The sequence below is a fragment of the Silurus meridionalis genome, chromosome 13, assembly GCF_014805685.1.
Source record: "Silurus meridionalis isolate SWU-2019-XX chromosome 13, ASM1480568v1, whole genome shotgun sequence".
Classification (NCBI taxonomy): Eukaryota; Metazoa; Chordata; class Actinopteri; order Siluriformes; family Siluridae; genus Silurus; species Silurus meridionalis.
The window spans coordinates 1007882-1033472 of NC_060896.1; the positions used below are offsets into that span (position 1 = coordinate 1007882).

A 25591-nucleotide genomic window follows, 5' to 3' on the forward strand; every position below is an offset into this window, starting at 1 on the left:
TTAAATCTTTATGGGGACCAGTTCACACACAAACCTTATGGGGACTAAAGGGACAAAGTCCTCCTGGTCAGGAGACACGGGGGACGTCTTTAACTTTTTTGTAGCTGCTGAAGATTTTGATACAAGAGCATCATCATAAAAAGCAGAGGTGGAAACATCTACATGTTGTTGGCTCCTTCTGAATGACTCACCATGGGAAATGAAAGACCTGGAAGGTTTGGAGGGTCTCTGACAGATCATTGTGAGGAGCGGGCTAACGGCTTCAATAACGGTTACCATGCCAACACAATTTTACTGTTCCTGCCCCCTGGATATAAATGTAAACTATACAGGAGCCGTTTTGGTGCAACTGGTGTCGAATAAGTGTCGAAAAGAAGTGTGTGTGTGTGTGTGTGTGTGTGTGTGTGTGTGTGTGTGTTATTTGGTCGGCAGTGGGCCGTGTGTGTGTGTGTGAGAGTGTGTGTGTGTGTGTGTGTTGTTTGGTCGGCAGTGGTCGGTGTGTGAGAGTGTGCGAGAGTGTGTGAGTGTGTTATTTGGTCGGCAGTGGTCGGTGTGTGTGTGTGTGTGTGTGTGTGTGTGTGAGTGTGTTATTTGGTCGGCAGTGGGCCGTGTGTGTGTGTGTGAGAGTGTGTGTGTGAGTGTGAGTGTGTGAAGCAGTTGAAGCAGTTAGCCTTGCTGAAAGGCCAGTAGAGCTGCTGAATGGCGCACTGAGCCCACACCTGAGGTAAACTCGGCACGCTGTGGAACTTCATCAGCCGCTTCTGCGTGCCTCTTCGCCCCTCTGGACTCTCAGGAATCTTTGCCAACACTCCGAAGGGCGGGCCTTCCTTCAGAGCGTGGGCGGGGTCAGGCCTGGTGGGCGGGAGCTCGGCGCTGCAGCTCATCGAGCGAATGGCGCGTCTCTGATTCTGACGCACCAGGTGCTTATCGATCATGGACGGCTCGTGCTGCGTCTCCACTTCCTGTTCCTGCCACAGGGTTTCTTGTTCAGTCTCGATGTCCAGTGAGAGTGCGTGGGGGCGGGGCCAACGGCCTGGCTGCAGGATCTCATTGGCTGTGCGCTGGATGATGCTCCAGTCACGGTGGATGTCCTCAGGACGTGTGAACTGAGACGTCACGGTGAAGCGGATGATGAGTTTGGAGCCGACGGCGGCAGGAATCAGGAACATGCTGCCGGATTGCGTTAACCTGCGCAAGAGTTCCTGCGTAAGAGCGTTTCCTCCCTACACACACACACACACACACACACACACACACACACACACACACACAGGATTATATTGATGCTCTGGTATGGTATAATTTCCATATTAGGCTGGTTTTCTGTAAGGAGAAATGTGTGTGTGTGTATGTGTGTGTATGTGTGTGTCAAAGGGAACGCTGTAACATGGTTTACACTGATACATGGTTTCCATGGTAACATGATGGCCAGTTGTTGGCCAGCTGCATTACAGCAGGGAGATTCTTTCTTCATGTATCTCAGCTCTCTAGGAATTACAGATCAGAGTGCAGGATCAGCCATGATACAGCGCCCCGGAGCACAGAGGGTTAAGGGCCTTACTAAAGGGCCCAACAGTGGCAGTTTGGCAGAGAGACCCAGAGAGATCAGTACCCCAGAGCTTTAACCGCAGAGCTCCCACTTCCCACAACTTGAATAGAGAGAGAATGATTGTGAGTGTTTATAGCTGCTATAATGTAAGTAAGTGTAGTAATAAACAGATAAAAACACGGCGTGTTGATCATTAACTCCACATCATGTTTTATTCTGTGTTTATTTTGTTCTCTGATGATTCCAATGATTATTAGCTTTAGGACAGTTAACAGTTTTCTCTTATTTCTGTTTGCACTTTGGTTAACTACCAGCATGTGTGTCTGTTTATATCCTTCACACACACACACACGGAGGTCGATGACTTGGGGTTAAAGGCTGACTGTGAGGTGAACTAACTCTTAACTCCTCTATTTCCACACAAAGCCAATAAAAGTGTGTAACTGCAGAAAGTGTTTTATTGTATTTTTATCATTAGTATTGTGTTTTGTGTAAGTCTGTGCGTTCCTGCTGTGGGTGGATGTTGGTTTTGTTGTGGTGATGAGTTGTGTAATGTTGTGTGACTCACAGTCATGCTGAACACAACCAGTCCCAGGTGTCTCTCTGCTGGAATCTGGAAGTTTAAGTCACTTCTCACCAACGACTCAAACAGTCTGGCCATTTCAATTCCCTACAGGAGAACAGCAACAACAACACACAAAATCACTCACACAACACTATACACCACACTATACACATCACTACATTATACACAACACTATACACTACACACAACACTACATCATTACACTATACACTACACACAACACTACATCACTACACTATACATTATACACATCACTACATTATACACTACACACAACACTACACTATACACTACACAGCACTACATCAATACACACAATGCTACACTACACACTTCACTATACACTACACACAACACTATACACTACACGCAATGCTACACTACACACACAACACTATACACTACACTACACACTACACTACACACAACACTATACACTACACTACACACACACACTACACACTACACACAACACTATACACTACAATACACACACACACACTATATACTACACTACACTATACACACACTATACACACACACACACACACACTATACACTACACTACACACACACTATACACTACACACACAACACTATACACTACACTACACTATACACTACACTACACACAACACTATACACTACAATACACACAACACTATACACTACACTACACACACAAGACTATATACAACACTACACACACACACACTATACACTACAATACACACAACACTATACACTACACAACACTATACACTACACACACTATATACACTATACACACACTACACTACACTATACACTACACTACACACAACACTATACACTACACTACACACACTATACACTACACACACACAACACTATACACTACTACACTACACACAACACTATACTACACTACACAACACTATACACACACACACACTATACTACACACTACACACAACACTATACACTACTACACTACACACTATACACACACTATACACTACACTACACACTATACTACACACAACACTATACACTACACTACACACAAGACTATATACACACTACACTATACACTACAACACTATACACTACACTACAATACACACACACTATATACTACACTACACACAACACTATACACTACACACAACACTATACACTACACACACTATACACTACAAGACTATATACTACACTACACACAACACTATACACACTATACACAACACTACACACTACACTATACACTACAATACACACACTATACACTACACTACACACTACACTATACACACTACACACACTATACACTATACACTACAAGACTATATACTACACAACACACAACACTATACACTACACTACACACAACACTATACACTACACTACACACAAGACTATATACACACTACACTACACACAACACTATACACTACACTACACACAACACTATACACTACACTACACTACACACAAGACTATATACAACACTACACACACACTACACACAACACTATACACTACACACACACAACACTATACACTATACACACAACACTATACACTACACACAAGACTATATACAACACTACACTACACACAACACTATACACTACAATACACACAACACTATACACTACACTACACACACACTATACACTACACTACACACTATACACTACTACACTACACACAACACTATACACTATACACTACACTACACACAACACTATACACTACACTACACACACTATACACACACTACACACAACACTATACACTACACTACACACAAGACTATATACTACACTATACACTACACCACACTACACTACACAACACTACACTACACAAGACTATATACAACACTACACACTATACACTACACTACACACACACTATACACAACACTACACTACACACAACACTATACACTACACACAACACTATACACTACACTACACTACACTACACTACACACACAACACTACACTACAACACTACACACACAAGACTATATACACACTACACTATACACTACACTACACACAACACTATACACTACACCACACACACTATATACTACACTACACTACACCACACACAACACTATACACTACACTACACACACAACACTACACACAACACTATATACACTACACACACTATATACTACACTACACACAAGACTATATACTACACTATACACTACACAACACTATACACTACACTACACACACAACACTATACACTACACTACACACTACACACAAGACTATATACACTACACACAACACTATACACTACACTACACACACTATACACTACACTACACAAGACTATATACTACACTACACTACACACAACACTATACACTACAATACACACACACTATTCACTACACTACACACAAGACTATATACTACACACTATACACTACACACAACACTATACACTACAATACACACATTATACACTACACTCACACAACACTATACACTACACACACACTATTCACTACACTACACACAAGACTATATACTACACTATACACTACACACAACACTATACACTACAATACACACATTATACACTACTACACACAACACTATACACTACAATACACACACTATTCACTACACTACACACAAGACTATACTACACTATACACTACACACAACACTATACACTACAATACACACATTATACACTACACTACACACAACACTATACACTACAATACACACACACTATACACACTACACACAAGACTATATACTACACTATACACTACACACAACACTATACACTACAATACACACATTATACACTACACTACACACAACACTATACACTACAATACACACACTATTCACTACACTACACACAAGACTATATACTACACTATACACTACACACACACACACTATACACTACAATACACACACTATTCACTACACTACACACAAGACTATATACTACACTATACACTACACACAACACTATACACTACAATACACACACTATATACACTACAATACACACACTATTCACTACACTACACACAAGACTATATACTACACTATACACTACACACAACACTATACACTACAATACACATTATACACTACACTACACACACTATACACTACAATACACACACTATACACTACACACAAGACTATATACTACACTATACACTAGATTCCCAGTAGATTATACGCTACAATAACACTATACACTAATCACAGGGTTTAACATCACTGGTTATTTCAGAACATTGTAAAAGTCTGTTTGACAGCACTGGAAGCTTCAGCTTTGGGAAAAGTTTCTTAAAATCTGTATTTTTGATTTTCGCACATTTGAATTTAAATCAAATCCATAAACTGTGATTTTTGTTTGAAAATAAAGGAATAAAACACTATAAAAAAGAGAAAATGTATACCAGAAATATTAACTGTCAAATGCATATAATAATATAAATGCATATTCACTAAAGGTCCTGAATGTACAGAAACAGTTCCATCATCTTTTGAGCACTGGGAAATTAAATCTAATAGAGAATTTGCTACAGCACCTCCTGCTGGACTCACACTGAACTGCACCACACAGCTCTGATCAAGTTTATACAGTATTTCATTTATTAACAAGAAAACTCGTTAAAAAAACATGAGGATGATGATGATGATGATGATGATGATCTTACGTGTCTGATGTGAGCCTGCAGGTTCTTCAGGCCAAAGGAGCGAAGAACAAACCACAACTTCAACGAACGGAAACGGCGACTCAGAGGAATCTGCCAGTGCTGAGGGGATCATAATGTATTTCAAATTAAACAGTGTGTGTGTGTGTGTGTGTGTGTGTGTGTGTGTGTGTGTGTGTGTGTGTACCATAAAGTCTGTAGCCCCGGAATTGTCATGTCTCAGGTAAAGAGGATCGACACTAAACGTCTGCTGGAGTTTAAATTTATCCTTCACCCTACAGGAAAACACACACACACACACACACACACACACACACACACACACACATGATGATTGTTAGGTGTGTATACAGTTGTGTGATGATTCTCAGGTGTTTGTTGTTTGATTATTCTCAGATGTGTGTACAGGTGTGTAATGAGTTTGTAGAGATTTGTATTGATTCTTAGGTGTTTGTACAGGTTCTGTGTGTGTGTGTGTGTGTGTGTGTGTGTGTGTGTATTGATTTTCAGAATCCTCAGTAAGCTAATGCTTATCCTTTCCCTCTCTCACCAGAATGCTGTACAGTCGAAGTGCACCATCATCCATTTAGACGGATTGAAGACGAACGAGTCCGCGTATTTGATTCCGGACAGGAAGTTGCGTAATTCAGGACAGAGGAAGGCGGAGCCTGCGTATGCTGCATCAACATGGAGCCACAGACACTCACGTGCACCTGAAACACACACACACACACACACACACACACACACACACACACACACACACACACACACTGTGTTGCCAATCTGGATGTATAAATTTCATGTAAATGTGGATTTTGAATCAAAATTCATAGTAGCTCAGACACACACACACACACACACACACACACACACACACACACACACACACACAGTGCAGAATGTCTAACTTACAAATGGGTCCCAACTCCTCCAGACAGTCAAAGGAACACACACCTGTAGAACCTAGTGTAGCACACAGCTACACACACACACACACACACACACACACTAGTTATCTAGCTAGCACTATACAATGAAAAACTCAAATCCAAAAAAGTTGGGACACTGTGTAAAATGTAAAAAACATTCATTCGAAATCATTTGCAAATCTCATAAACCCATATTTTATTCACAACAGAACATAGAAGAGATATTGAATATGTAACCTGAGGAATTATTTTTTTTCGTTTTAACGATAAATAAGGTCAATAAAAAATTCGATGCTCCAACACTTCTCAAAAAAAGTCATGAGCCAAAGCTCATTCAAAATGTACTGAGGCATAGTGTAAAACTGTTCTGTGGTCAGAGGAATCCAAATTAATATTTCTTTTTTGAAACCATGGACACCACGTCCTCCGGACTAAAGAGGAGAGGGACCATTTGGCTTGTTATTAGCACTCAGTTCAAATAGTCGTGTCTCTGATGGTATGGGAGAACATTAGTGCCTGTGGAATGGGCAGCTTGTACATTTGGAAAAACTCCATCAATGCTGAATGCTATTTCAAGACCTTTGATATTTGAGCAACGCTAGCATGAACAATAGCATGACTTTGTAGCAGAAGAGTCTGGGTGCTGAACTGGCCTGTGATCTAGACCTTTCACTAACATTTGGTGCATCATGGAATAAAATACAACATAAGACACCCAGAACCATTGAGCAGCTAAAATCCTGTAGGATTTGGTTAACTCCTTTCATTTAATTAACACCCCTATGAGTCATTTACATAATGCAAGTTAGCGACCGAACTGACTGAGTTACAGTTACCATGACAGGCACTAAGCCCCGCCTCCTGTCCTCCTGAATGGCTCTCTGCAGGGTTTCTCCACGCAGCGAGAACTTATCATCTGTCTCCAGAAACCTGATCTTCACCAGAGAGATCAATCCAGCCTTCTCCACTGAAGAGTGAGCCTTCACACACACACACACACACACACAATTCACCACATTAGTATAGTTACACAAATATCAGAAATGTTATAAATGTAATCATATATAAATAATTAAATATGATCAAATATGAAATATCATAAAAATAAATGTGTGTGTGTGTGTGTGTGTGTGTGTAAGGACCTGGTCTGAGGCGTAGGCGATCAGTGAGGAGTTCAGCATGGACTCGTCCGTATCAGTGTGTGTGTCACTGAAGGCGTCAGTGTGTGTGTCCGTGGGTGAGTTTCTGCTCTTCATCTGCAGGATTTTATCTTTACGGGAAGCGAGCAGAGCAACCAGTGTGCACTCACTCACTGTACTCTAACACACACACACACACACACACACACACACACACACAGTGCATTTAACACTGATCAGAAAATTACATAACACTGGTTTATTGTTTGTTTGTTTGTTTGTGTGTGTGTGTGTGTGTGTGTGTGTGTGTGTGTGTGTGTGTATATATACCTGCAGTATTCCTCCTCCACGGCTTTCTGGATGATGGTGAAGGAAATGATCTGGCAACCCAAGTGCTTTACACAGCCAGTCCATCACACACATTTCTAACTCGGTACAAGCAGGACTTGATGCCTATAACACACACACACACACACACACACACACACACACATACACACACACATATATATATATAAGTCTTCTTCTACACAGAAAAGAATCAGTTATTTATTGGACTGAGATATGTGTAAGAGGTGTGTAGTGAAGTGATACCCAGCTGTGTGTGTGTGTGTGTGTGTGTGTGTGTGTGTGTGTGTGTGTGTGTGTGTGTGTGTGTGTGTGTAGGTGTAGGTGTGTGTGTTACCCAGGTGAAGCCGAGGCAGTTGATGGCGTCAGACAGCATGTCTCCCAGCAGTGATGGCCAAGAGTTCAGAGCAGGAAAATATGCATGCATGTGGGGACTCTGCCAATGGACAACCTACACACACACACACACACACACACACACACACACACACACACACACACACACACACATATACACACACACATATATATATATTTATATATTTACAAACACATATATACACACACACACACAAGTGAACAGAGAAAAAAATGTGGATGTGTGATGAGTGTGTGATATATAGAATGATGATAAAGTGATGAGTGAGTGATGATAGTGTGATAATAAAGTGATGATGGAGTGATTATGGAGTGATGGAGTGATGAGTGAGTGATTGATGAGTAAGTAATGATGGAGTGATGATGAAGTGATGTTAGAGTGATGATAGAGTGATAATAGAGTGATGATAGAGTGATGAGTAAGTAATGATGGAGTGATGATTGAGTGATGATGAAGTGATGATAGAGTGATGATAGAGTGATGATAGAGTGATGTTAGAGTGATGATAGAGTGATGATTGAGTGATGATTGAGTGATGATAGAGTGATGATAGAGTGATGATAGAGTGATGAGTAAGTAATGATGGAGTGATGATGGAGTGATGATGGAGTGATGATAGAGTGATGATAGAGTGATGTTAGAGTGATGATAGAGTGATGATAGAGTGATGAGTGATGAGTAAGTAATGATGGAGTGATGATTGGTGATGATAGGTGATGATAGAGTGATGATAGAGTGATGATAGAGTGATGAGTAAGTAATGATTGAGTGATGATGATGATGAGTGATGATAGAGTGATGTTAGAGTGATGAGTAAGTAATGATGGAGTGATGATGGAGTGATGATGAAGTGATGATAGAGTGATGATAGAGTGATGAACGCACTCACCCCAGGCATGATGATTTTCTCCACGTCCTGCATGATGGCGTCCCATGACTCCGGCTCCTGAGGAGCTTCATCAGGAAGCTGAGACTTCATGAATCCAGGCTGAACGTCTGGGAGAACTCGCCTCTGTCTGATCTCCTTCAGGTACTGACAGATATAATCCACCATCTCCTTCCCTAACAGACACACACACACACACACACACACATATACACATACACACATACAAATACATATATACACAGACACACACAGATATTGATATACACACAAACATACACACACACATAAATACAATACACACAAATAAGATAATCTTAAATATCATAAAATATAAATAATAAAATATTATAACGTGTTATTATAACATTTATATATTTTTTAAGATGAAAAATATAAAAATAATTGTAATACAATATAATAAATAAACAATATAAGTTATATAATATTGTATACAGTAATCTTTCGCTTCACTGCGGTTGGAATCTCGCGCTTTGGTTTATCGCAGAATTGCGTTTGTCACATAACTCATAATTTTGTCAGATTTTCTCGCTGTCTCGTGGGGAGCAGCAGAGACCAAAACACTTATAGGGAATAGTTTTTATGGAGTTTTATGTTGAAATAATGACATCTATTAATGAAAATATAATTATTAATTATAAAATAAAGTAAAATGTTAATACAGTACAGAATTTAAAGAATGCGGTGACGTGTATCTTGAACTCCGCCTCTTTTTTGACATCATAGGACACTTCAACCAATAAACAAGCAATTTACCAATCTACCAATTTACACAGAATTTATCTCGCTATATTCTTGCAAATGTTTTCTGTGTGTTTAAAGTGTGTGGGACAATAATATATAAAAAAGCATTTTTGGGGTGGTGTCTGTTTATCATGCACGTTTTGGAACGTAACCACTGCGATAAATCTATCTATTCTTTTTTTTTTACAGATTAAATACATGATGAAGAGAATTCATTTGCATCAATTTCAAGCATGCAAATATATTAATAAAACACCTATAAATAAATCTATAACGATTATTTGATGTATGTGACAATCATTTAAATTAATAAATTAAATGTATATATTTATAACCATAATCCATTTTTTAAGTAAATATTATACAAATTATTAACTTTGATTTTAACACAGAGATTACATTTTATGTATTTTAATGTATACCATCATAAACACTGATAAAATATATAATAGATATATTTTTGTACAATTTTAAAGGTATAAAGTAACATTGTGTGTGTGTGTGTGTGTGTGTTACCTCTGCGTGTGTATTCCCCCGCCTGCATAATCCCTCTCGCTCTTTCAAAGTCTGGATGAATTGACTGTATGTGAGAGTGTGCATGAGAACATTATATATACTGACCCCAGACCACTTCACACACACACACACACACACACACACACACACACACACACACACACACACACACAGAGGTAGTGTGTGACGTAAAGCCGGGTTTATTCTGTGCTCCACCTGTTTGATGAGGATGATGAGGTTGCTGGTGTTTAAACAGAAGAAGAATACTCTGTGTTTGATGACACACACTGCAGAGAGCGAGATGTACACACACGGTGGGAAAGCATCATGTGTGCAAGATGGCATTAGAATAACACACACCTGTGAGTGTTTGTGTGTGTGTGTTTGTGTGTGTGTGTGTGACAAAAACTCCCAAATTCCCCCATAAAATGTTCCTTTTGATGCAGGAGACACGTCAGTATTACCCACAATGCCTTTGGGGCTGAGTCACGTTGTCTTTATCAAGCACTAGCTCTCATTATCATGATTATGTTTATCACACGTGACATTTACTTTATATGTTCTTTTGAGTCTCCATTTGCTGTTATAATAAACTCCACTCTTCTGGGAAGATGTTCCACTAGATGATGTGGAGATTCATTCAGCTACATGTGTGTTAGTGTAGTCAGGTGGTGATGTAGGTGAGAAGGTGAGGAGGCCTCGGGTGCTGTCAGTGTTCATCCTACAGGTGTTCAATAAAGTTGGAGCTCTGGAGCAGGAGATCTTCCACTCCAACCATGGAAAGCATAAAAGTTCTAGTTTAAGTGAAATTTCACACCACCGCATCCAAAGACATCTTTGCACAGTTTGGGGAAGAAGCACAAATGTGTGGAAAAGTCGTGTCCCAATACTTTTTGGCAAAACAGTATATTTTAGTAGCTTTGTTTAAAAAAGATGTCTGTAAACCAGGAAGAGGCTGAAGGACGTCTGATTAAAAGCTGAGAGATCTGATCTCCTGATGGGCTAGTTAGCTAATCCCCAGGCTAACAGGCTAGCTCCATTCACACATAATCTGAGACGTGAGCACCATTCATCTCAAAATAAAGCCAAAAGATATTATTCAGGTTTTTTTTTTTTTACTAAACAGAGGGTGAAACACAGACTTGAGGTGATGTGTGTTCACATTCTCACACCTGGGTTTGATCTTCAGACCAAATGGTGGATAAACTCTGTGTGTTACATGTTCTCAAATCCTTCAACACTGCGTTTCTATCTACATAACTGTTTACTGCACTTGGCCTGCTAGGTTTTTTAGCACGCTAACCAATTTAGCATGTTAGCAGAGGCAGGAAGGTTTTTCTGATCAGATTCCATCTCTGAGGCTGAAGTTAATGGAGGGTTTACAGGAAAATGTCGCTCCTGCTAACGGCGTCAGAACGTTGTGTGTGTTTGGTTTGTAGGTCAGTAGTTAGATGTTGGGGGTTTATGTTTGATGAGTGCTGGTCAGGGGGACGGGGGTGTAGGGCCAGTGAACACGTTTAGGAGTTTGGGGTTAAACATCAGGATTAGAGACAGAATTCATGGAATGAAGTTGTCATGGCAACAACCGAAACAGCAACATTGTCAAACACTAAACACAACTCTGATCACACACATGTAGGGTTTAGGGTGTAGTGTGGTAAGGAGTTGCAGGGTGTGGGGAAGCCAGATCGTGTTGTTTTCAGCGAGAAACTCACGTGTGAGGAGAATAGGTGATAGGGTAGCGCACGTGAGAGACACACACACACACACACTAGCTTTTCTAGTGTTTGAAGACAGTGGAATATTGTGAGGTCTGAATGGATATTAATATTCCACATCATGACTTTAGCTTCAGGTGGATTTTATATTGTTACAAAATTTTTCATATGAAATTATTTTCAACATGAAATATTTCAGACCTGATCGATGACGTTTACTCCAGTTTTACATGAGATCCTATTGTTTTACATACACACATGAAATGCTGTTGCGTGGGGTCCTCAGGAGAAGTCCAGGAAATGAAACACATTTATGGAGAGAGAGAGAGAGAGAGAGAGAGAGAGAGAGAGAGAGAGAGAGACACTCTGTACATTGTTGTTTATTCCACATGTTCACATGTGATTGGGGTTTTATTTAAAAGTCCATGTTCACTTCATCACAGTCAGGTGAAAAAGAAATACACAATGGTGCCATAATCCCAATCCCCTAACCCTCTAATCCCCATCTCATAACCCTCTAATCCCAATCCCATCCAATCCCATCTAGTCCCAATCCCCTGTCCCTCTAATCCTAATCCCCTAACCCTCTAATCCCCATCTCATAACCCTCTAATCCCAATCCCATCCAATCCCATCTAGTCCCAATCCCTGTCCTCTAATCCTAATCCCCTAACCCTCTAATCCCCATCTCATAACCCTCTAATCCCATCCCCTACATTCAGTATTCTGTATGAGGGACTGGAGTGAAACGTACTGCACTGCATTGTTTGATTTCACACGTGCACTAAATATTAATGCTTTCTCTCCCACTAGGTAGTGAACGGATCTCAGGGTTCTGACTGATGGACATAAACAAACGTCTATTAAAAAATGCACCAAAAACATTAGTGTGTGTGTGTGTGTGTGTGTGTGTACCAATATAAACCTTTACTCTACATAATGATACGTTTAAAAATAAACAAACAAAAATCATGTGGAAACAGGGGTCTCTAAAAGGCTTTCTGAGTAGGACGTGTTTCATTTAGCTGAAATTCCAAACTGGAGCCTACAGAGGACTGGAGGATATTCAGAAGTCTTCCTGATAATGTACTGAATATTCAGGTACACAGACACATGCTTTTTTTGCATGCCTGTGTGTGTCTTTGTATGTATGTATGTGTGTGTGTGTGTGTGTGTGTGTGTGTGTGTGTGTGTGTGTGTGTGTGTCATGCCGGTTTCTTCCCCCCCTGGCGTGTGATGGCCTCCAGTTTTTGGCGGTACGCTTCAGCCTCCTGCTCCTTCTTCAGGAACTGCTGTCTGTATTTTTGCGCCTCTCTGTTGGCCTCCTCCAACTGCTTCAACAACGCCACCTTCTCCTACACACACATGCGCACACACACACACACACACACGTTCTATTACTCCATTCACCATAACTGTATGTTCAAAAATGAAAAGAACATTCTGAGGAACATCTCAAGAACATCTTCCTTATTAAAAATGCAAATCAGGACACACCCACATCCTCACTGCTAAACCTGAGAGCTATAACAGTGGTTTACAAGTAGACATTGTGTTGATTTTGGTCTTTTGTTGTGTGGGTGTAAGTGTGTGTTGACCTTCGTCTCTTGTGTAGGTGGGGTGGTGTTCTCCTCTTCCTCCTCATCTTCTCCTTCTTCTAGTCTTGCTCGCTTTAGTGACGGCTCGTCGCTCACCACTGTCTCCTCCGCTACATCTGTGGCTGGAACGGTCAACACTGAAACACACACACACACACACACACACACACACACACACACACACACATACGTCAAAATAACTAATTCACCTGTTTAAACAACTTGGATCTTCTTGTTTTGGATGTAGAGGTGATTTCAGACCTTGCTGCCCATCAGGCATGGTGACTATTATGGGCTGGTTGATGGCTCCGCCACCTTGCAGATTTCCCAGCTGAATGCCGTCGGTTACTATGGTGATAACTTGCTGTCCTCCGGCGGTCACGACCTGCTGAATGGCGCCATCAACGGAATCTGCGTTCACAACCTCTTCAGTGCCCATCACTACACACCCACACACCCACCCACACACACAAACCCCCGACACACATATACACACACACACCATAAAAATATTAAACATACGCAACCTATACACTGACACACCCACAACAGAAGTCAGGGTTACTGGGTTCCTGGGACCCATGTATTACTGTTTTATCCTGTAGTGTGTGTGTGTGTTTGTGTGTGTGTGTGTTTACACAGTCACAGGACTTCGCGAAAGCAGAAATGGAGTGGCTGTTACAAATGGTTCTTTGATGACACAAAGAGGGATTCACAGAAAGATAAGGAGAGGTGATAGAGTTCTGAGAAAATCTAACAATCTCAGCTACACACACACACACACACACACACACTTTACATCAAAGTAAATACCAGAACAAAGAAATTCATTCACTGATTTATATGTGTGAGTGTGTGTATATGGTGTGTGTGTGTTTTGAGAAGATCTAACAATTTTAGCTACATAAACACACACACACACACACACACCTCATCGCAACAACTAACATATATAATCTTTAAATCAGTCAATTAATGTCTTTGTTCTGGTATTTACTTTGATGTGAAGTGTGTGTGTGTGTGTGTGTGTGTGTGTGTTGTGTGTATATATACCTGCCAGTTCAGCAGTGTTAGATGGTTCGATGAGGTGTGTGTGTGTGTGTGTGTGTGTGTGTGTGTGTGTATACCTGCAGGTTCAGCAGTGTTAGTGTGTGTGTGTGTGTGTAGCTGCAGGGTAATCCCTGTTAGATGGTTAGATGAGGTGTGTGTGTGTGTGTGTGTGTGTGTGTGTGTGTGTGTGTGTGTGTGTGTGTGTGTGTGTGTGTAGCTGCAGGGTAATCCCTGTTAGATGGTTAGATGAGGTGTGTGTGTGTGTGTGTGTGTGTGTGTGTGTGTGTGTGTGTGTGTGTGTGTGTAGCTGCAGGGTAATCCCTGTTAGATGGTTAGATGAGGTGTGTGTGTGTGTGTATATATATATACCTGCAGGTTCAGCAGTGTTAGTGTGTGTGTGTGTGTGTGTGTGTGTGTGTGTGTGTGTGGCTGCAGGGTTAGCACTGTTAGATGGTAAGACGAGGTGTGTGTGTGTGTGTGTGTGTGTGTGTGTGTGTGTGTGTGTATATATACCTGCAGGTTCAGCAGTGTTAGTGTGTGTGTGTGTGTGGCTGCAGGGTTAGCACTGTTAGATGGTAAGACGAGGTGGGTGTGTGTGTGTGTGTGTGTGTGTGTGTGTGTGTGTGTGTGTGTATATATACCTGCAGGTTCAGCAGTGTTAGTGTGTGTGTGTGTAGCTGCAGGTTCAGCAGTGTTAGTGTGTGTGTGTGTAGCTGCAGGGTTAGCACTGTTAGATGGTAAGACGAGGTGGGTGTGTGTGTGTGTGTGTGTGTATATACCTGCAGGTTCAGTGGTGTTAGTGTGTGTGTGTGTGTGTGTGTGTAGCTGCAGGGTTAGCACTGTTAGATGGTAAAACGAGGTGTGTGTGTGTGTGTGTGTGTGTGTGTGTGTGTGTGTGTGTATATATACTTGCAGGTTCAGCAGTGTTAGTGTGTGTGTGTGTGTGTGTGTGTAGCTGCAGGGTTAGCACTGTTAGATGGTAAGACGAGGTGTGTGTGTGTGTGTGTGTGTGTGTGTGTGTGTGTGTGTGTGTATATATACCTGCAGGTTCAGCAGTGTTAGTGTGTGTGTGTGTGTGTGTGTGTGTGTGTGTGTGTGTGTGTGTAGCTGCAGGGTTAGCACTGTTAGATGGTAAGACGAGGTGTGTGTGGTGTGTGTGTGTGTGTGTGTGTGTGTAGCTGCAGGGTTAGCACTGTTAGATGGTAAGACGAGGTGTGTGTGTGTGTGTGTGTGTGTATATACCTGCAGGTTCAGCAGTGTTAGTGTGTGTGTGTGTGTGTGTGTGTGTGTGTGTGTGTGTGTGTATACCTGCAGGTTCAGCAATGTGTGTGTGTGTGTAGCTGCAGGGTTAGCACTGTTAGATGGTAAGACGAGGTGTGTGTGTGTGTGTGTGTGTGTGTGTGTGTGTGTGTGTGTGTGTGTATATATACCTGCAGGTTCAACAGTGTTAGTGTGTGAGTGTGTGTGTGTGTGTGTGTGTGTGTGTGTGTGTGTGTGTGTATACCTGCAGGTTCAGCAATGTGTGTGTGTGTGTGTAGCTGCAGGGTTAGCACTGTTAGATGGTAAGACGAGGTGTGTTTGTGTGTGTGTGTGTGTGTGTGTGTGTGTGTGTGTGTATATACAGGTTCAGCAGTGTGTGTGTGTGTGTGTGTGTAGCTGCAGGGTAAGCACTGTTTGATGGTAAGACAGGTGTGTGTGTGTGTGTGTGTGTGTGTGTGTGTGTGTGTGTGTGTGTGTGTGTGTGTGTGTGTGCTGCAGGGTTAGCACTGTTAGATGGTAAGACGAGGTGTGTGTGTGTGTGTGTGTGTATATATACCTGCAGGTTCAGCAGTGTTAGTGTGTGTGTGTGTGTGTGTGTGTATATACCTGCAGGTTCAGCAATGTGTGTGTGTGTGTAGCTGCAGGGTTAGCACTGTTAGATGGTAAGACGAGTGTGTGTGTGTGGTGTGTGTGTGTGTGTGTGTGTGTGTGTGCAGGGTTAGCACTGTTAGATGGTAAGACGAGGTGTGTGTGTGTGTGTGTGTGTGTGTGTATATATACCTGCAGGTTCAGCAGTGTTAGTGTGTGTGTGTATACCTGCAGGTTCAGCAATGTGTGTGTGTGTAGCTGCAGGGTTAGCACTGTTAGATGGTAAGACAGGTGTGTGTGTGTGTTTGTGTGTGTGTGTGTGTGTGTGTGTGTGTGTGTGTGTGTGTGTATACCTGCAGGTTCAGCAGTGTGTGTGTGTGTGTGTGTGTGTGTGTGTGTGTGTGTGTGTAGCTGCAGGGTAAGCACTGTTTGATGGTAAGACGAGTGTGTGTGTGTGTGTGTGTGTGTGTGTGTGTGTGTGTGTGTGTGTGTGTGTAGCTGCAGGGTTAGCACTGTTAGATGGTAAGATGAGGTGTGTGTGTGTGTGTGTGTGTGTGTATACCTGCAGGTTTAGCACTGTTAGATGGTGAGACAAGGTTTGTGTGTGTGTGTTTGTGTGTGTGTGTGTGTGTGTGTGTGTGTGTGTGTGTGTGTGTGTGTGTGTAGCTGAAGGGTTAGCACTGTTAGATGGTAAGACGAGGTGTGTGTGTGTGTGTGTGTGTGTGTGTGTGTGTGTGTGTAGCTGCAGGGTTAGCACTGTTAGATGGTAAGACGAGGTGTGTGTGTGTGTGTGTGTGTGTGTATACCTGCAGGTTTAGCACTGTTAGATGGTGAGACAAGGTTTGTGTTTGAGTGTGTGTGTGTGTGTGTGTGTGTGTGTGTGTGTGTGTGTGTGTGTGTGTAGCTGAAGGGTTAGCACTGTTAGATGGTAAGACGAGGTGTGAGTGTGTGTGTGTGTGTGTGTGTGTGTGTGTGTGTGTGTGTATACCTGCAGGTTTAGAACTGTTAGATGGTAAGATGAGGTGTGTGTGTGTGTGTGTGTGTGTGTGTGTATACCTGCAGGTTTACCAGTGTTAGATGGTGAGATGAGGCCGGTGAGGTTGACCACGCCCCCTGGTCCGATGATAAACTGAGGTGAGGAAGTGTGTATGGTCAGCATGTCGGGACTCTCTGGGTTTGTGTTGATCTGGTTCTGCATGGCCACCTGCATCACAACACCATTATTAACCACATCTTACATCTTCACACTGTTACCACCACAGCAGAGAACCTCCTGACCATGCTACTATCACCACACCACTCACACACTGCCCTGATGGAATCACTGTGCTATGTGTTAATTGTGTTAGCTTCCAGTGGTTGTGATGGTATCTCAGGAGGTCACTTGGTATCTCAGGTCACTTGGTATCTCAGGAGGTAATTATGGGACTGGAATGCTATTTGTGATTAATATTTGCAATTGTATCTGTGTTACTTACCGGGAGGTTGTTGGGTGGTTGCAAAGCTACCACAGGTAGGTACTATGGAGTTTCTTGGTGGTTGGAATTGTGATCAAGTCAAGTGGTTACTATGGAGTACCAGGGTTTTAGAAAAGTATCTCAGATGTTTCTACATGGTTTTGTTGGTACTGGGGTGCTAAGCAGTTGCAGCGGTATTTAAGGCAGAGTCTAGGTAAGACATGGGCAAACTACGGCCCGCGGGCCACACACGGCCCGTTGGGTTTATTAATCCGGCCCGCCGAATGTGACCAAATTCTATTAAAATAGATACGGGTAAACCTGGTTCAATTTACCTTCCCCCTGTAATGCCCACGTTTCCCCTAAAGATGTTGCACTTCAGCTACATTGCCCTTGTTCTCGTGTATTACTCTCTTCTTCTCTTATGAGCCCTTCTGCAAAAATGATCTTATCAAAGAAAAGAAAAGTGGATAGTGAGAGCCGAGTGTTTAATACGGAGTGGACAACAAAGTATTTTCAGTATTTCGCTGAAGTCTAATTAAAGGCTGTATGCCTAATATGACAAGAAACTGTCACCGTTTTCAAAGAGTACAATATCAGCCGTCACTTTGCACTTTTCAGCTGGTGTCCTGACCACTGTCCCCTGTCCCCTGTCACAAGACCCAGAAACCAAACCACAAGAAGTGCAATTGGAACTGATCGATCTTCAGTCGGACTTTGTTTGGTTCAACCTACGTATGTGAGAGTATGTGAATAATGTAACACACACACACACACACACACACACACACACACACACACACATATACATATATATAATGTATGTATGTATGTATATATATATATCATGGCCCCTCTGTCAAATTTTAAAACCCATTGTGGCCCGTGAGTCAAAAGTTTGCCCATCCCTGGTCTAGGTGGTTGTACTAGAAGGTGACTATGGGGTTGTTGGGCAGTTGAGGCGGTATATCAGGCAGAGTTTATGTGTTTGGACTAGTATTTTTTGTGGTTTTGGTGGTGGTGTTTTTGCAGGAGGAGAGTGTTGGGTGGAGGTGTTTTTGCAGGAGGAGAGTGTTGGGTGGTGGTGTTTTTGCAGGAGGAGGTGTTGGGTGGAGGTGTTTTGCAGGAGGAGGTGTTTGGTGGTGGTGTTTTGCAGGAGAGTGTTGGGTGGAGGTGTTTTGCAGGAGGAGGTGTTGGGTGGAGGTGTTTTGCAGGAGGAGGGTGTTGGGTGGTGGTGTTTTGCAGGAGGAGGTGTTGGGTGGAGGTGTTTTGCAGGGGAGGTGTTGGGTGGTGGTGTTTTGCAGGAGGAGGGTGTTGGGTGGTGTTTTGCAGGAGGAGGGTGTTGGGTGGAGGTGTTTTGCAGGAGGAGGGTGTTTGGTGGAGGTGTTTTGCAGGAGGAGGGTGTTGGTGGTGGTGTTTTGCAGGAGGAGGGTGTTGGGTGGTGGTGTTTTGCAGGAGGAGGGTGTTGGGTGGTGGTGTTTTGCAGGAGGAGGTGTTTGGTGGTAGTGTTTTGCAGGAGGAGGTGTTGGGTGGTGGTGTTTTGCAGGAGGAGGGTGTTGGGTGGAGGTGTTTTGCAGGAGGAGGGTGTTGGGTGGTGGTGATTTTGCAGGAGGAGGTGTTGGGTGGTGTTTTGCAGGAGGTGTTGGGTGGTGGTGATTTTGCAGGAGGAGAGTGTTGGGTGGAGGTGTTTTGCAGGAGGAGGGTGTTGGGTGGTGGTGTTTTGCAGGAGGAGAGTGTTGGGTGGTGGTGTTTTGCAGGAGGTGTTGGGTGGTGGTGTTTTGCAGGAGAGAGTGTTGGGTGGAGGTGTTTTGCAGGGGAGGGTGTTGGGTGGTGGTGTTTTGCAGGAGGAGTGTTGGGTGGAGGTGTTTTGCAGGAGGAGAGTGTTGGGTGGTGGTGTTTTGCAGGAGGAGGTGTTGGGTGGAGGTGTTTTGCAGGAGGAGGTGTTTGGTGGTGGTGTTTTGCAGGAGAGTGTTGGGTGGAGGTGTTTTGCAGGAGGAGGTGTTGGGTGGAGGTGTTTTGCAGGAGGAGGGTGTTGGGTGGTGGTGTTTTGCAGGAGGAGGTGTTGGGTGGAGGTGTTTTGCAGGGGAGGTGTTGGGTGGTGGTGTTTTGCAGGAGGAGGGTGTTGGGTGGTGTTTTGCAGGAGGAGGGTGTTGGGTGGAGGTGTTTTGCAGGAGGAGGGTGTTGGTGGAGGTGTTTTGCAGGAGGAGGGTGTTGGTGGTGGTGTTTTGCAGGAGGAGGGTGTTGGGTGGTGGTGTTTTGCAGGAGGAGGGTGTTGGGTGGTGGTGTTTTGCAGGAGGAGGTGTTTGGTGGTAGTGTTTTGCAGGAGGAGGTGTTGGGTGGTGGTGTTTTGCAGGAGGAGGGTGTTGGGTGGAGGTGTTTTGCAGGAGGAGGGTGTTGGGTGGTGGTGATTTTGCAGGAGGAGGTGTTGGGTGGTGTTTTGCAGGAGGTGTTGGGTGGTGGTGATTTTGCAGGAGGAGAGTGTTGGGTGGAGGTGTTTTGCAGGAGGAGGGTGTTGGGTGGTGGTGTTTTGCAGGAGGAGAGTGTTGGGTGGTGGTGTTTTGCAGGAGGTGTTGGGTGGTGGTGTTTTGCAGGAGAGAGTGTTGGGTGGAGGTGTTTTGCAGGGGAGGGTGTTGGGTGGTGGTGTTTTGCAGGAGGAGTGTTGGGTGGTGGTGTTTTGCAGGGAGGGTGTTGGGTGGTGGTGTTTTGCAGGAGGAGAGTGTTGGGTGGTGGTGTTTTGCAGGAGGAGTGTTGGGTGGAGGTGTTTTGCAGGAGGAGGTGTTTGGTGGAGGTGTTTTGCAGGAGGAGTGTTGGGTGGTGGTGTTTTGCAGGAGGAGGTGTTGGGTGGTGGTGTTTTGCAGGAGGGTGTTGGGTGGTGGTGTTTTGCAGGAGGAGGTGTTGGGTGGTGGTGTTTTGCAGGAGGAGTGTTGGGTGGTGTTTTGCAGGAGGGTGTTGGTGGAGGTGTTTTGCAGGAGGAGGCGTGTTGGGTGGAGGTGTTTTGCAGGAGGAGGGTGTTTGGTGGTGGTGTTTTGCAGGAGGAGAGTGTTGGGTGGTGGTGTTTTGCAGAGGAGGGTGTTGGGTGGAGGTGTTTTGCAGGAGGAGGGTGTTTGGTGGTGGTGTTTTGCAGGAGGAGGGTGTTTGGTGGAGGTGTTTTGCAGGAGGAGGGTGTTGGTGGTGGTGTTTTGCAGGAGGAGGTGTTGGGTGGTGGTGTTTTGCAGGGGAGGTGTTGGGTGGTGGTGTTTTGCAGGAGGAGGGTGTTTGGTGGAGGTGTTTTGCAGGAGGAGAGTGTTGGGTGGTGGTGTTTTGCAGAGGAGGTGTTGGGTGGAGGTGTTTTTGCAGGAGGAGGGTGTTTGGTGGTGGTGTTTTTGCAGGAGGAGGGTGTTGGGTGGAGGTGGTGGTATTCCAGGCGTGTGTTGGTCTGATACCTGTAGGATTTCTGCCAGGTCCTCGTTGTTGTTGTCGAGCGCGATATCGAGCGCCGTTTTGCCGAATTTGCTCTGGGCGTGAACATCAGCACCGAACCTCAGCAGCAGCGCCACCACCTCACCGTGTCCATGTTCAACCGCCCAGTGCAGAGCCGTCATCTTCAACATGTCCTTAGCATTCACGTCGGCACCGTGCTACACACACACACACACACACACACACACACAATGCAGTCACTGTTCGCCAGTCAGTGAGGATGAAAGCATAGGAAGTGGTTTATTCTGTAATGGCGAAATTGCTGCTCTCTAAAACAGACAAATGCATAAACATCAAAGCTGCTCTGATGTCATGTGAGGCACATATACACTAACTAACTAACTAACACACACACACACACACACACACACACACACACACACACACACAACAACAACCCGATCATACTCTGCCACATATACAATAGGATTAAAGGTGCAATTAGTGTTCATCTGAGTCCATCAAGATGTGTGTGTGTGTGTGTGTGTGTGTGTGTGTGTGTGTGTGTGTGTGTGTGTGAGGTTAACAACAAAGGTAAATAGTCGATCACAATGTAACGAGCTTGTTTAAGAAACTATTAATTTTGCACCACTCCTATTGTATAACAATAATACTGCCCTCTTTAAACATGTAAGCCCCGCCTCTTTACCTGCAGCAACACCTCTACGATGGAGGCGTGGCCTTCTGAGGCGGCCATGTGCAGAGGCGTTCGATCCACTTTGGTGCGAGCGTCTCTGCTGACGCCGGCACGCAGGAGCACTTCAGTAGTGGAGTAGTGACCGTACTGAGCTGAGAGGTGGAGCGGTGAGGTGCCCAGCTACACACACACACACACACACACACACACACACACACGTTAATAACAGACAAATATCACTAAGAATATATAACATATGTACTGTAATTCTGTAGTGTAAGTAATACCCTGGGGTTGCTATGTGGTCACTATGTTATCTCTAACGGTTGCTAGGTATCACTGACCACCTGGGGTTGCAATAGTATCTCAGGTTCTTACTTAAGGATCGCTAGATGGTGTTGCAATTGTATGTCAGGCAGTTACTATGTGGCTACAATGATACCTCAGGTGGTTACTAGGGGTGTTGAAGTTGTCTGAGGTTGTTAATAAACGGCTACTACATGGTGGTGGTGAAGGTATCTCAGGTGGTTACTAGGGGCTACTACATGGTGGTGAAGGTATCTCAGGTGGTTACTAGGGGCTATTACATGGTGGTGGTGAAGGTATCTCAGGTGGTTAATAAACAGCTACCACATGGTGGTGGTGGTGAAGGTATCTCAGGTGGTTACTAGGGGCTATTACATGGTGGTGGTGAAGGTATCTCAGGTGGTTAATAAACAGCTACTACATGGTGGTGGTGAAGGTATCTCAGGTGGTTACTAGGGGCTGCTACATGGTGGTGGTGAAGGTATCTCAGGTGGTTACTAGGGGCTGCTACATGGTGGTGGTGAAGGTATCTCAGGTAGTTACTAGGGGCTGCTCCATGGTGGTGAAGGTATCTCAGGTGGTTACTAGGGGCTGCTACATGGTGGTGAAGGTATCTCAGGTAGTTAATAAATGGTGAGTCAGACTGGTAGAGTATGGCTTGTTGTCATCTTCTAATCGTCATATGTGATTGGTCCAAAAGTGCTTAGTGACATCATAGAGACATGATTGGAATTCGACCTAAGTGATGATGAAAACGTTGATGATGATGATGATGATGATGATGATGAAGATGAAGATTTCATCACTAACCCAGTCTGTGGTGAACGGAGCCCCGTTGGCCATAAGGATCCGAACCTCGTCATCCTGTCCAGAGCGAGCCGCCTCCAGCAACTTCTTCCCCAGATCCACCAGAGACATCTACACACACACACACACACACACACACACACACACACACACACACACAGTTACAGCAGTGTCTGTCTTCTATCCACTTAAACGTGTGTGTTATACGTCCTGTTGCACACACACTTATTTTTGATTCTGGTGAACTATAGTGACCTTCGGGTGTCCATATATTTTTGACAGTACATTATCCATTCATTATATAAATATACATTCAGGACCTGAAGACAAACATGGAATATAAGTGTATGAATGTTCACAGATGTGCTATAGGAGAGAGAGAGAGAGAGAGAGAGAGAGAGAGAGAGAGAGAGAGAGAGATCCACCTCACTCAAACACTACACTCTCACTTTCTTTACTTTTTCCTACTTTAATCTACTGTCACGTGTATATAAACTATCACACTGCCCCTGTGCACAACGCCAGCTCCCTGAAGATTCCATGGGGATGTTGGAGTAGAAGATCTTTATTGGGTGAATGTGAACACTGACCTTCTCATCCCAGACCTTCTCACCTTCTGACCTACAGCAGTACCTGACTTCTCTTTTACCCTTCACCTTCAACGACTCTCCACAAATCTCTATAAACTCTAGAGGAACATCTTCTCCGTGTCCACAGTTACAGTAGTTCAGTGTTACAGGTGTTTATTCAGTACTGCATCATTTACTGATCATTAAACTGCAGGTTAAATCCAGGTTTTCTCTGCAGCACGTTTAGTTTGGGGATCTGCGACAAGATAAAAGCTTTCAGGGATATGAAATGTAAGTCTAAATGGATAAAAACACAGTTTGTGAATAAGAACAGATGTTCAACCGCAGATGTGGAATAATCGCAGAATGAAATGAAGAAAAAAAAAAAAAAAAGCAAAATGTACAGGTGTCCGAATACTTTTGACATTTTTGATTCGTAGTTTTTATTAAAAACAAATTTCGTGAACAGAATAACAGTTTGCGCAACTTCCTGTCACGTGACCAGTTTTTTTTGTTTTCGGGTAAATAAACTACATGCTAGTTCAGCTATGCTAGCGAGTCACTTAGCCGTTCTATTACACTTTATTCACTCTAATCTACTTTAATATAATAAATATTTATATTCACTTTTACACATTAAAAATAAAAATAAAATCGACACGGGTTTCGGCCAACAAATGTAGCGCCAGTTAGCATGTTGCTAATGTACTGAAGCTAGGCTAGGCTAGGCCTCCGGTTCCTCTCCCGCCTTAAATCCGAATCGTGTACCGGAGTGTGAGGTGTTTATGTAAGAATAAAGGCGTGTGTGTGTGTGTGTGTGTGTGTGTGTGTTGTCCCGGTTAGACGGAGAGAGTGTACGGTACAGTAGTGAACAGGAAACGGGGCGCGCGCAGGCCTGTTTCCGGGGGAAGTGGAAATATCTTTAACCACCAAACACATCAACTTCCACATCCGGTGGAGCGCGAGCTCAAACACACACACACACACACGCGCACCGTACACACACTACACACACCCACTGACCTGCAGAAAAGGGGTGACGCGGGTTATATTGTGGATCTTCTCCCAGAATCTCTGAGTTTATTTGCTTTCTGTTCCGCAGCAGCTGAAACACTGAACCGAACACCCCATTCCCCTCAGTCCGCGCACTACTTTACCTCCCCACGCGCGGAGGGCTACACTGCTCCGGCTCTGCTTTTAACACTTCACTCCGGTCTATCGGGGGTTTTTCTGACCGAGACTGAGATCAGAGTAAAATAAACATCTGTGGAATATAAAACAGCAAACATAAACACTTTACAACATCATTCAAGTTAATATTTATTTAAGAAAATAAGGG

The 25591-nt window shown here is 43.6% G+C and overlaps 2 protein-coding genes across 8 annotated transcripts; both read right to left on the reverse strand.

The window, feature by feature from the left end:
* Positions 1–568: 568 nt before the first annotated feature.
* hdc (histidine decarboxylase) lies at positions 569–12843 on the reverse strand. Of its 2 annotated transcripts, XM_046863909.1 has the most exons (13): positions 11020–12843; positions 10804–10867; positions 9526–9698; positions 8595–8708; positions 8240–8362; positions 7913–8089; positions 7607–7750; positions 6754–6820; positions 6389–6551; positions 6026–6113; positions 5842–5940; positions 2118–2219; positions 569–1223 (listed from the first exon to the last, which is right to left on the reverse strand). In XM_046863909.1, the coding sequence occupies exons 1-13, from the start codon at positions 11146–11148 to the stop codon at positions 588–590; spliced, it is 2079 nt and encodes a 692-aa protein (XP_046719865.1). In that variant the 5' UTR covers positions 11149–12843; the 3' UTR covers positions 569–587. The 2 variants fall into 2 exon arrangements, with proteins under 2 accessions (XP_046719865.1, XP_046719866.1); XM_046863910.1 differs by having other exon boundaries at positions 10804–12843.
* Positions 12844–12885: 42 nt separating this feature from the next.
* On the reverse strand, positions 12886–25591 carry gabpb1 (GA binding protein transcription factor subunit beta 1). 6 transcript variants are annotated; one of them, XM_046863917.1, is made up of 8 exons: positions 25276–25591; positions 23687–23794; positions 22583–22750; positions 21897–22091; positions 18074–18221; positions 14381–14560; positions 14120–14256; positions 12886–13870 (listed from the first exon to the last, which is right to left on the reverse strand). In XM_046863917.1, the coding sequence occupies exons 2-8, from the start codon at positions 23792–23794 to the stop codon at positions 13727–13729; spliced, it is 1080 nt and encodes a 359-aa protein (XP_046719873.1). In that variant the 5' UTR covers positions 25276–25591; the 3' UTR covers positions 12886–13726. The 6 variants fall into 6 exon arrangements, with proteins under 6 accessions (XP_046719873.1, XP_046719876.1, XP_046719875.1 ...); XM_046863920.1 differs by having other exon boundaries at positions 12886–13876; positions 14381–14530; positions 18086–18221; positions 25276–25586; XM_046863919.1 differs by having other exon boundaries at positions 12886–13876; positions 14381–14530; positions 25276–25585.